Source organism: Rattus rattus, chromosome 3, assembly GCF_011064425.1.
Source record: "Rattus rattus isolate New Zealand chromosome 3, Rrattus_CSIRO_v1, whole genome shotgun sequence".
NCBI lineage: Eukaryota > Metazoa > Chordata > Mammalia > Rodentia > Muridae > Rattus > Rattus rattus.
Window position 1 is genome coordinate 54,205,395 of NC_046156.1, and position 13,494 is coordinate 54,218,888.

Genomic DNA, 13,494 nt, shown 5'->3' on the forward strand with positions numbered 1-13,494 from the left:
ACCTCAGGAAGAGCAGTCAGTGCTCTTAACCACTGAGCCATCTCTCCAGCCCCTTGGCTCCCCCTTTTCAATGCCTTTTGTGAGGATCTGTTCTTGCCAACCACCATGGTGCTCCTCAGGAAGCAAAATGAATCTTAACATTAAGAGTGAAAGCAAGCTTTAGCATTCTAATGGACTGGATGTACTTGTTTATTTTTACCTTAAGAATTAGATCTTGGAGCCAGCAAGGTAGCTCAGTGGGTAAAGGCACCTACTACCAACTGTGACAACCTGAGTTTGACTCCTGGGACCTTCATAGCAAAAGGAGAGAACCAACTTCCTTCATCTCCACATGCTCAAAACACCCTGTACACAAACACACCACACACACACACACACACACACACACACACACACACACCACACACATACACACACACACCACACACACACATACACACACACATACACACACACACACACAACACACACACACACACACACACACACTCACACACACACACACACACACACACAACACACACACACACACACACACACACACACACACACACACACACACCCACACACACCACACACACAAACACATACACACACATGCCCCCCAACACACACAAAACACAACACACACACACAGACAAACACACACACACACATACACACACACACACACACACACACACACACACACACACACACACATTTAAAGCTTGGCTGAATATTTGATACCGCAGGACAGAAAGCATCTTCATTGTCTTCAGAATTGAGCAAGATTTTATAATTGGCAGCTCTCTGAAAGCCACTTCACATAAATATGTAGTATAAAAATGGCAGAAGTATGTTCAAGGTTGTATCAAAATTTTTGAAAATTCTATCCTAATGTCAAATCAAAATTAATTTCATGAATAGTTTCAATGAGCAACTCCAACCTCAATTTTTGAAATCAAACATTCTAACATGATATACAATGCAAAGGTAGACTAATCTGACACTTTTTGAGTAATGCTAGAAAATACTAAGTCGCCGTTTTCCATAATTAAACCACCATGTTTCTAAGAACACAAAACTATGGTATACAATGAAAAAAAAGGTAGCCAGGGATGGTGGCACACGCCTTTAGCCCAAGCACTCCAGAGGCAGAGGCAGGTGGATATCTGAGATTAAGGCCAGCCTGGTCTACAGAGTGAGTTCCAGGATAGCCAGAGCTACACAGATACTCTGTCTTGAAAAAACAAAAAATAAATAAAAAATGTGCACTCAAATGAAATGTACGTACAAATAAGATACAATTCATTTGTTAATACTTAAATCCAAGCAAAAGAGTTTCCCGCAGTGTTTGTTGGTGTTTATGGCTCACTGGCAGGCTGAGTGCAAACTGAGCATGTGTGTGTGTGTGTGTGTGTGTGTGTGTGTGTGTGTGTGTGTTCCGAATCAAGGCTGCAGGAAAAGTGGCACCAGGCAACACTAGTATGTACTTAATTTGAATCAAATTGTGGCTGTTTGGCATTCAGAATCCTAAGCTTGCCAAAGTCTTCATGACTCGGTTCAGTTACGTGAGCCCCACTTTGAGAAGCTAATAAATATCTTTCTGAGCTGACAGCGCTCCTGCAAACATGGTGAACGTTCCTATGACCCACCGGACATTCTGCAAGAAATGTGGGAAGCACCGGCCCCACAAGGTGACGCAGCACAAGAAGGGCAAGGACTCTTTGTGTGCCCAGGGAAAGCGGTGTTATGACAGGAAACAGAGTGGCTACGGCAGGCAGACTAAGCACATTTTCCGCAAAAAAGGCTAAAACTACAAAGAAGATGGTGCTGAGACTGGAGTGCGTTGAGCCCAACTGCAGATCTAAGAGGATGCAAGCATTTTGAACTAGGAGGTGTCAAGAAGAGAAAGGGCCAAGTGATCCAGTTCTAAGCTGATTTTATTATGAAGACAATAAAATCTTGACCTTTCACCGCCCCCCCCCCCAAAAGAGAGAAGCTAATAAATAGAAGATATACTACTAAGGGGAGAGTGAACCAGTTTGACTTTCTCTGGAGCTCTATAAGGTTGCTTCTTGTTACCTTGTGAGTGCAGATGGTTTACTAAGCTTCCGACAAGACCGAGAAAGCATGAGTGCAAAGGAACTGGATCAGGAGTTTAGACCTCTACAGCTAGTGGGCAGGACTACTAACAGTAGGGATGGTCAAAGAGGTTGGCCCTGAGTAGACACACGGTCATCTTTAACAAGACAGGCAAGGGTGTTCCATAGCACTGGTTAAGGGAGAAGCTAGTAGGCAATAGCCAAATTGCAGTAATTAAATCAAGAAATTTAAATCAAGTGTGAAAAGACAGGGAAATGGCAAGAATGTGTCAAACCCATCCTGAGAGTAACTGAGGATATGGGATGGATGAGTCCCGAGCAAAAGGCCAGGGGTGGAGTCAGGAGAATCAGCTTCAGAGGTAAATATGTTTCTTCTGGTGGTGTCAGTAATAAAAAACCTGCCCCTTAATAAATACAACATTTACTTCCATAAAGGCTCATTGGTTCTCAGGAGCTGTTTCAACTCAACAAATGTTTATGTTCTTGCTATGCAGGGGGTGCTGTGCTCATAACCATTTCCTTAGTATCATTATTGTAAATACATACAGAACCAAGAGTTTCCTGGAGTCTATGATAGATAAAATCTACAGAGGCTATGACAATGTCAGCACACTTCTAGATACATTAGCACTTGAATCCAGCCATTAGGAATGGGTTTCTACTATTAGAGCTCAATGGATCCTTCATATTTAATAAATATGTCTTCATATTTAGTAACTGAATATTCATATTTTCTATAAAAATACCTCCAAGAAACAAAGTTCACTTTCTCTTGTTTAAATAATATGTTCAACAGTTTTAGGGATTGTTTTTTAACTAAAAGAAACCCTACTTTAAGTATATCGACTGTAAAATAAAAGTTAATACATTTGACAAAAGCTTGGAATGTACAAAGAATGACTAGACTGTGGGCATAGCTGAGTACTTGAGTAGTAAAACCTTTGCCTAGCAACGGCAAGGCCCTGGATTTGACAATCTGTGTAACAAAGATAGATTCACAGCTAGACCAGGATGCACAAGCCTAAGATCTAGTTACTTGGGGAGCTGAGACAGGAGGATTGCAAGGTCTCCCTGGGCAACTTGTGATACCCTGTCTCAAAATTAACAAAAGAAAAGATATGAAGATAGAAGGAAAGAAGGAAGGAGGAAGAAAAGGGAAAGGAAGGAGGGCAAACTAGGCTAAAAGTCACAATGAAACTACACTTTGAGGCCAGCAAGGCTAAATACTGCTGTGGTGATTCAAAATAGGTGTTGCCAGCCGGGTTGGTTAGTTTTTGTCAACTTAATACAAGCTAAAATCATCTAGGAAGAGGAGATCTTAACTGAGAAACCACCTCATCAGATTGGCCTGTAGGCAAATCTGAAAGGCATTTTCTTGATTAACGATTGTTGGCAAAGGTCCCAGTGCATTATGGGTAATGCCACACCCGAGCAGGTGGTCCCGAGTACACCATAAGAGCAAGAGAGTAACAGTGTCTTCCCTGGCCTCTGACTCAGTTCCTGCCTTGCATTCCTGACCTGCCTTCCCTGAAGGATGGTTGTGACATGGAAGTTTGATCTAGGTAAACCCTTTCCTCCCCAAGTTGGTTTCCTCAGTTTTATTATAGAGACAGGAAAGCTAATTAGAACAGCCAGTGACAATACTCTATGGTCACAAAAAGAATCACATCTATGGGAGCAGAGACTGAAGAACCTGCCCCACTTGGGGCCCATATATATACCGCCACCAAAACTAGATAAGACGGATGAAGCTAAGAAGAGTGCAGGCTGATAGGAACCAGAGATAGATCTTTCTTGAGAGACACAGCCAGAGCTTGTCAGATACAGAGGTGAATGCCAGCAGCAAACCACTGAACTGAGAACAGGACCCCCGTTGGAGGAATTAGAGAAAGGATTGAAGGAACTGAAGGGGCTTGCAACCCCATAAGAACAGCAATGCCAACCAACCAGAGCTTCCAGGGACTAAATCATTACTATACATGGAAGGACCCTGGGCTCCAACTTCATATGTAGCAGTGAATAGCCTTGTTGGGGCACCAGTGGAAGGGGAAGCCCTTGGTCCTGCCAAGACTGAACCCCCAGTGTAGGAGATTGTTGGGGGGGGCAGTAATGGAGGGTGGATGGAGAAGGGACTACCTATATAGAAGGGGAGGGGGAGTGGTTAGGGGACTGAAAAAAAGAAATGTAAATAAAGAAATATATCTAATTATAAAAAAGAAAAAAATCACATCTATGGAACTTTGACAGAATTCACAACAATGACTAGAAAAAACATGAGATCCAACTGCATGCAACAAAATTGAATAGCTTTTCAAATCAGACACAAAACACGACACAATTTCATCTGCATGTAGTTAAAAAATGGGTTTTAAAGCTATTGTTTAGTATAATAAGCAAAGCAATGCAGAAAAACCAAAAGGTATTCAGATAGCATTGACTTCGGTCTTTTGGGGAGAGGGGTGGGGTGGAGGTCAGGGCATTATTATTAGGAAGAATACCCAGGGGCTCTCTGTGCATTGTGTGTGTGTGTGTGTGTGTGTGTGTGTGTGTGTGTGTCCGTCCAGGCATCTCATGAACACCAGGCTGAGAATAAGCTTGAACCCCTGATCCTGCTGAGTGCTGGGAACGCAGATATGTACCACCAAGCCTGTTCTGTGGATTAATCCAGGGCCTCCTGTGTGATATGCAGTCAATGGACCGACCATGTGAACACCATCTGTAGCCCAACAATCCTATTTCTTGATCTAGGGGTACATAATCCAGTGCCTGCTTTATTACTATTTATGAAGTTGATGCCTACGTTTAAAGCATTTGTAGTTTATATGTTATATTTTAAATTTTTTCCAAAAGTTTAAAGCATTAAGGCCAGTTGATCAAATAGAGGCAGGAGTCGGCAAGTAACAAGGGCAGGGGTTGTGATACTAGCTGGTGTATTGTTTGAACTTTTAGTTCTAGGACTGTGAGCTGTGTGGCTTTCTTTTTTGTGAGTGTGCGGTGCTAGAGAGTTGAGTTCGGGGCCTCGAGTGTGCTAGTCAGGCACTGATATATGTCCTCTGACCTCCATGCATGAGCCATGGCATGCATACCTTACCCCCTACTGACTAAACAGACGCATAAGTGTAATTTAGAACATTCTGAAGAGAACTCAGTCTCCCAAGTTGTTCTCTGACTTTCACACTCTTGCTGTGGCACCTACATGTGTGTGAACACACACACACACACACACACACACACACATTTAAAAATATAAAAAGAAAGAAAGGTCTGGAAAGACGGTTCAGTAGATGGCTCACTTGCTGCTTAAAGCTGAGGTCCTAGACGCAGTTCTCAGCATCCACCCAGTGATTCACAACACCAGTTCCAAGGCATCCAGCTCCATCTCTGACCTCCACGGGCACTTACTGGGCAGTCACTAACTCCATGCTATACACATGCAGGCAAAACAATACGTATATACACACAAAATGCAAATCTGTCTTTAAGGGGGCACGGTACGCTTGGTGGCACATGCCTTTAATTCTGTCACATAGGAGGCAGAGGCAGGCAGATTTCTGAGAGTTTGAAGCCAGCCTAGTCTACAGAGTGAGTTCCAAGGCAGCCAGAGCCACATAATGAAACAATGAAAACTCAACAACAACAAAAGTCAGGACAGGAAATCTACATTTAAGTGTAAATGCTGTATGGTAATTGCCACTAAGGCAGTTACCAGTGCCCTTACGTCACAGAATTCATTCTGAAATCTCACACACACAAGGGCTTCAACTAGACTGGAGGCAGAAGTCAAGTGGGAACCTTCCAGTGGGATGGCGGCATTTCCCTGGCCAATAGCTCCTCTCTCTGAAAGCTATTTTTCTTGTGTCTCAGTTGAGCCTTTAGGTGGGGCTTTAGGGTGAAACTCTTGTTTTTTCCACTGGAGGACATGAGTCAGTGAACAGTGAGGTTCCACTTAATCACCACCCCAAAAGAAGGTTCTTAAACATAAGGAACTAGAAGGGCAAGGAAATGATTAGTATAAAACCAGGACAGTGATTTACCCTTGAGTCGGGTGGGGTGAGGGTGAGGTGGGTGGAGAAGCCATCTGTGGAAGGGACAGTCGGGAATCTCTCCGAGTTAGACAGTACTGCAATTATTTTTAATCTGGGCAGTGACTACACTGGCAATGGTTCCTTTATAACTTCATTCACACATTTCATGTAGTTTTCTAAATATATATCGTAGTTCACAATTACAAGCAGCTAGAAAATACAGGCTATAAAAGGTTCTTTTAAGCTGAGACCAATATAACCGGATTTATGCTATTAAAAAAACCACTTTGGAGCCTGGCGTGGTGGTGTATCCCTTTAATCTCAGCACTCAGGAGGCAACAGTAGGTGGATCTCTGAGTTCAAGGCTAGTCTGGTCTGCATTGTGTGTTCCAGACCAGCTCTGGCTACATAGTGAGACCTTGTCTAAGAAATTAACTAAGGTGGGACAAGGCTAGAAAGAGAGGCAGGAGGTAGCTGCCAGTTTGGTAAGAAACTATCATGACATCTACAAGTGGTTAAAATATTAGAGATATAGTCTGCTCTGTTTTGAAAAATACAATCAAAATAAGACAAAGCGGGCACTGCCTCTCAGCTCACGTTCCCCGCTGTAGCTTATAAATTGTCACAAGAATGTCTCAATAAGGGGTTGGGGATTTATCTCAGTGGTAGAGCGCTTGTTTAGCAGCGCAAGGCCCTGTTCGGGTCCCCAGCTCTGAAAAAAAAAAAAGAAAAAAAAAAAAGAATGTCTCAATAATACAGTAAACAGGCATGTTTGTATCTAAGCAGACACGTTGGCAACTCTACCCCGTGGCTAATCTAACCTGAGAACTTGTGGCAGAAAGAAAAGATTTTAATGACACCATGACCTTATGCAAGTTGAGCTGGCATAACATCTTAGCACCGAAGTTGAACCACTATACCCTAGCCTGCTGTGATATCTAATCACACTATCTGTTCAGTGAAAGCATCTCGTCTAATTTATCTGGTGTGGAATGTTAGCGCTGGAAGGCAAAGACATTTTGTTTACTATTGTATCTTAGCGTGAAGAAACAAAGTTGGTACACAGTAAGGGCTCAGTAAATATTATGGAATGATCCCTTTTTTTGAGACAAGTCCCTCTAAGCTGCCTGGGCTAGCCTTGAACTCAAGATTTAACCCACCTCAGCCTTCCAAGTAAATGGGTCTCTAGGCGTCTCCATAGTACTCATTTAATTATTATAATTATTGATATATAATCATCACAACAATCCAAAATGAGGATAGATAGGACATAAATTATTATCCTTATTTTTTAAAAGCTAGAAAACAAAGATTTAGGATGATTTGGGAACATGTTAAATACTTGATATTTGGATGATGGCCAAGTCAATTTGTTTCATTTTTCTCAATTCAAGACTGAAGGGCTAAGGCTTAACATTCTTATAGTTCTGAAATACCAATTAGAAGCATTTTAAAACAGGCCGGTGTGGTAGATGCCTTTGATCCCAGCATTCCGAGGCAGAGGCAGGAGGATCTTTGAGTTCAAGGCCAAACCTAATCTACATAGTGATTTGTAAGCCAGACAGAGCTAGGTACTGATACAAACAAAAAAAACAAGCAAACCCAAAAACCAAAAGCACGACAGATAAGCCAGACACCATGTTATCCGACACGCCTGACTTGGATGGAGCATGGCCTGCCCAGCTTCATTGCACTGTCAACTATGGCTCCCTCCAAGTGGATTCATTGTTCTGGATAATCAAGTCCTCCTGCTCCCAGGCTGCCTTGCTCTCCATGTCCCTCACTCCTCTCTACTCCCTACTCTACCCAGTCCACTTCTCCAGACAGTATACGTTAAAGAAACCCAGTTACTGTAAAAAAAGGAAAATGCCCGTTCTGATAATCAACTTGTTACAAAAGGGAAAGGAGGAAAAGTGGCAAAGGATAGTTTGGGTGTTTTTTCAAAAGCCTGTTATACCAACGATATCCTACCAGGAAGCTAACAAAACACTTAACATGAAAAGTTACTCTTTCTTTTTGGTATCAATTAAAATTAGTAGTTTGAAGCATAAATCACAATGCAAATGCTTTCTCCAGATGCTTAGAAAGCATGAATACTCATATATCTGTCTGGACCTTCTATAGGATTGTTACACTCAAAGGAACACGCAAACCCAGCATTAACACCAGCATACCTGGAGAAAACCCTGAACACACAGATACAACAAAACCCAGGGAGGTTATGTCTATAGTTCACCTTCCTCCCTTCTGTGTTCATGTTGTCTCTCCAACAACTGAGTCTAGCCAAGCTCCATCACAGCAGACTGTTACAGTTTATCCAACTGCTCTTAAGAGCATGACAGAACTCACCAGAAATTCATTGGCAAACTCCTCCCTGTTAATTTTCTTTTTCTGGGCCTCTTTCAGTAGCTGCTGCAGAATTTCTCTTTGGTCCATGCCGTAGAGCAAGAGTCTGTGAGTGGGTTAAGGGAGGGCATGTCAAATATGTGTCATGGCCAAGACACCACCAAGAAGCCACCGCTGCTGCATGAGCCGGGCGTGCTGGAGGCTGTGGTTAACTGACTTCATCACAAGCCCTAGAGGAAATTAGTACAAAACTAGCTTCTGTGGTCACACAACAAAGCCATCCTCTCCCTGCAGGGCCCTAGCGCCTTCCTTTCTCAACAAAGAAACTTGGCTACTGTTCAAATGTAACAAACAAGAGGCTAACCAGAACACAAACTGTGGTCTGCTTAGCTCAGAGTCTGTTCCACTCTGTCACTCAGACAGCACTCAGCTCTCCTTCCATTCCCAGAGGAGAGGCAGAAAGTACAGTTCCAACCTGGGAGTTCGGCCTTCCACGTTCCCCCAGGGAGCAAAGGCCTGGGTGACACCCGTGCCTTGCTGCTGGAAAGGAGACAGACTCTGGAGTTACCTATCTTCTACCTGGACGATTATCCCCAAAGTCTCTGGTAGATATGATCATGGCAGACCTCTTGCTTATCAAGTGGGCATTTTTATTTCAGAACTTGTCGAGCCTCCGTTATAAACCTCACATTTTCTTTTAGAGGAAGCAAAGTCCACTGCTTCTGACAGGTCGTCTCACCCATGTCTGGGGAAGTAAGCACTGGCCTCCATTAAGGGAAGTGTTGGTCTCTGTACCTCTTCAGATCTCCAGTAGCTTTGCAAACATAGAGAGCACTGCTCTCGGTAGGATGGGAAACACCCGGCAGGCAGTTAGCACAGTACCCCCAGAACGCACTGCGAGTAAACAGCAAAGGAACAAAAACGAACTAAAGCTAAGATCTACCTTGCTGAGAATCTACAGTTTCTAGGCCAGCCTGTCTCGAGAGAATTGAGGAGAGCGGTGCAGTCTGGAGTCCCAGCTACTCAGGACTGTCTCAGCTGCAGGGGCACTTGAGTCTAGGAGTTTGAGATACCAGGGAAACAAAGGGATCTCTCTCTCTCTCTCTCTCTCTCTCTCTCTCTCTCTCTCTCTCTCTCTCTCTCTCTCTCTCTGAAACTGAAGAGGGAAAGAGAGGGGAGGAAGAATGAAAGAAAGAGAGAAAGCCTTTTTGCTTTTTGACATTTTGATCCTACAGCCCCTGTCTTGGAAAAGACCCCGTTTCAGGGAGCCATCCATATTTGTGGCATTTGTGCCTTGACAAGGCAGGTTGTTCCAGAGAGCGCTTCCACATCTCGGTTTGCATAAATCCTCTCCTCAATGGTTGCATATCAACCCACCCAAGATCTGATTCAGTGTGAAAATGCCCGCAAATGAGGAAGTTGAACAAACGATATGTTACAAAATTAGTTTCAAGTTTAAAAAAAAAAAACAAAAACCTGGGAAAGGTGTAGTTTGGATACAAACTTCCTCTGTTTAAGATATTAGCAATCCTTTCTGGTATTGCACTATTCAAACTCCCTTCAGAAAATCATGATTTTGAACACAAAACGCACTGCACCCTCTTCATTGAGCCCTTGGTAGGCAACTTGAAGTTAATATTCCACATAAAGAATTTCAATTGTGGTTCACATAAATTAAAATTAACCATAATTCTCCAGCAATATTTCCTGAGAATAAAACAATATCTCTGAGATTATCCTCATCTAGCATTAAAAGGAAATGTATTGCTACTGTAAATAATGCAATATCTGACTATTTTAAAACATACAAAATATGGGGAAACTTTATTTTTAAAAAGAATACAACATTCTTCAGGGCATAGGGGCATATATGTGTAACACTAGCACTCAGGAGGCTAAGATAGGAGAATTGCTACAAATTTCAGGCCTATCTGGGCTACATACCAAAACAATCTCAAAAATAAAATAAAATACTTTAAAAATCCTAAGTTAACTATAAATAAAATTATATAAAAATATGAAATTTAAGCCAGACTCAGGAAGGCAAGTTTTACATGTTTTTGTTCCTCAAACAGGGAATCTAGGTTTAAGTGTGTGTGTGTGTGTGTGTGTGTGTGTGTGTGTGTGTGTGTGTGTGTGTGTGATGAAACTAGAAAGAGGAACACTGTTATCATATATTAGTCACACATAATGGATTACATGACATTTTCATATTGTAGTTAATGCATTCTGACCACACTCTCTACACATTCTGCCTGTCCTCCCTTGTCCCTCCTCACACCTAACTCCTCTCCAACTATCTCTCTCCTGCCCTCCATTTTCATGTCCTTTTTAGTTTTCAGTCCCAGTGAGCTTCATTAGGGTTGTTTAGGGGAGCATGCATAGCTTCCCAGAGTCTGCATACTGAAGACAATGTCTCTCCCTTCCCTACCAACCATTAACTGCATAGAAGTCTTCAGGCTGGGGTGGGGCCGCACGAATCCCTTGCCCTCTGTGACAGAGTGTTGGCATCCTCGGGTTTGTGTGGGTCCTGTGCAAGCAACACAGCATCTGTGAGCTCGAGAATGCAATGCCCAAGTCCCACTCAGAGATCAGCATCCCTACCTCTTCAACCGCCTGCGCCTGACTTTAAATCCTCTCTGTCCCTTCTCTGGGGGTGCACCCTGAGTTTTGGGGTGGGGAGAGGTGGTGTAGATGTCATTTATTCCTGAGCACTCCCCAGTCCTTTATTCTCAGAACTCTGATCGGTGGTCTCTACAGTCACTGCCAACCCCTGCAGAAAGAACATTCTCTGACCAAAACTGAAAGCGCCACACTCTGTGGACAAAAAGATACGCAGAAGGCAATTAGACAGGCACATCACGTCCATTTAGCAAAACGACAGCAGTGGGTGCCCTGCAAGGGCTGTGACCACCCAGCCAGAGCATTTGACCAGATTCATAGAACCATGGATATGGTCAGGGCATTACATCCAATCAGAAAGCTGCTGATCATCGACTTCAGAGACCTGCTGCTGCTATTGCACCAGGGCTCATACTGCCCCGCCAGTGGGTATTACTGCATACAATGTCCACAGCGTGTCTACAGCTAAATGACAGTGTTGGTCACAAACCTCCCCCAGCAGCCTGCAGAGCACCAGTTAGCCACCAGGAAGGAAGCTTCCTAGCACCAACCTGATTCAGAATGTCCTGCAACCAAAAACATATGTCACCTTTGGCAGCAAGGTCTTCGTTCTGATGGAAACCCAGCAACATTGGCTATTGCTTGAAGTGTGTGTGTGTGTGTGTGCGTGTGTGCGTGCGTGTGTGTGTGTGTGTGTGTGTGTGTGTGTGTGTCTGTGTGTCTGTGTGTCTGTGTGTCTGTGTGTCTGTGTGTGCGTGGTGAGGGTCAGAGACCTACCTATCCTCCTGCCTAGAGGTAGACTACTCCTACCTCTGACACTGGGATTTTCATCTAATAACCTATGGTTTTGTGGGACAGCTTTAGTCACCCCGGTAGTCATATCTGTTCAAACTATTTTATTTTATTATTTGTTTTCATTATGACTTTTTTCATACATTCTTGGCTTTAAAAATGTTTATTTTGGGGTTGGGGATTTAGCTCAGTGGTAGAGTGCTTGCCTAGCAAGCGCAAGGCCCTGGGTTCGGTCCCCAGCTCCAAAAAAAAGAAAAAAAAATGTTTATTTCAAAGGAATATAAGCCTTTAAATCCCAGCACTTAGACAGACAGGCAGATTTCTGTGAGTTTTAAGGCCAGTCTGGTCTACATAGTAAAATTCTGTCTAAAAAAGAAAAAAGTTAAAAGAAAAAGTTAATAAGTAAAAATAAATAATTTTGTTGGTGTTAAAGGTATTTTCTTTAATTTTATGGAAATGGATGTTTTGCCTACAAGTATGTGTCTGTATGTAAACCATATGGACACGTGGTATACAGAGAAGCCAGAAATGGCTCTGGATCTCCTAGAACAGGAGTTACAGATGGGCTGGGCAGTGGTGGTACATGCCTTTAACCCCAGCACTCGGCAGGTAGAGGCAGACAGATCTCTGTGAGTTCAAGGTCAGCCTGGTCCACATAGTGAGTTCTAGGACATTGAGGGCTACATAGTGAGACCCTGCCCTGAAACACACAAGAATCACAGATAGGTGGAGGGAGTTGAACCTGAGTCTCCTTCTGCTGAGCCACCCCTGTAGCACACTCTTTGTCACTTTCTGGTGGTTCTCTTCTCCCCTCCCTTCCGCCACCTCCCTGCCCTTCCCAACCCCTGCTTAAGTGGCCCCACACCCACTTCATGCACTCTGCTCCTCCCTACGTCTCAGAGAATATTTTCACGGTCTCCTGGACCCTGTCTAGCCTCCTGGACTCTGAGCACTCACTCCCACATAAGTAATAATTAAAAGCTGACAGCTGCGTATGAGAGAGAACATACAATATTTGTCTTTCTGAGTCTGAACTACCTCACTTAATACAATGCTTCCCGGTTCCCTCTTCCTGCAAATGGCACTGTTTCATTTTTCTTTGTAGCTGAATGAAACTCCATTGAGCTGCTCATTCACCAGCTGGTAGCGTCTAGGGCGGTCTCATGCCCTTGCCATTGTGGATACAGTAGCATTAAGCATAGATGTGCAAACCTCTGTGCGGCAGGACATCCAGTCTTCTAGGCATACAACTAGGAGCAGTAGAGCTGGGTCACAAACCGGTTCTATTTTTTAATATTTTGAAAAACCTCTACACGGATTTCCACAATGCCTGCACAGTTTACGCTTCAGCCAACAGTGGGTACCTTTCCCTTCCCCGCATCCCTGCCAGCACTTGTTCTCTGGATGACAGAGATTCCAACTGGGCTGAGACAAAACTGCAAAGCAGTTTTACTTTATATTTTCCTGACGCCTATGTTTTAAAATATTTATTGTCCACTTGTATGTCTTTTGAGAACACATTGTTCAGTTCCTTAGTCCATTTTTGACAACTGAGTTATTGTTTCATTGTTGTTTAGTGTTTCAAGTTCTTTGTATCTTGTGGATTTTATATCTTCTGTCGG

The 13,494-nt window shown here is 43.3% G+C and overlaps 1 protein-coding gene and 1 pseudogene across 1 annotated transcript in view; one reads left to right on the forward strand and one right to left on the reverse strand.

The window, feature by feature from the left end:
• The window catches only part of Ptpn22 (protein tyrosine phosphatase non-receptor type 22), a 48,878-nt gene extending 40,220 nt beyond the window's left edge, over positions 1-8,658 (reverse strand). The window contains exon 1 of the mRNA XM_032897593.1: positions 8,462-8,658. Within this exon, the coding sequence (XP_032753484.1) occupies positions 8,462-8,548 (87 nt within the window). The 5' untranslated portion in view covers positions 8,549-8,658. The remainder of the gene's footprint in view (positions 1-8,461) is intronic.
• LOC116896439 lies at positions 1,614-1,918 on the forward strand (annotated as a pseudogene).
• Positions 8,659-13,494: the final 4,836 nt, after the last annotated feature.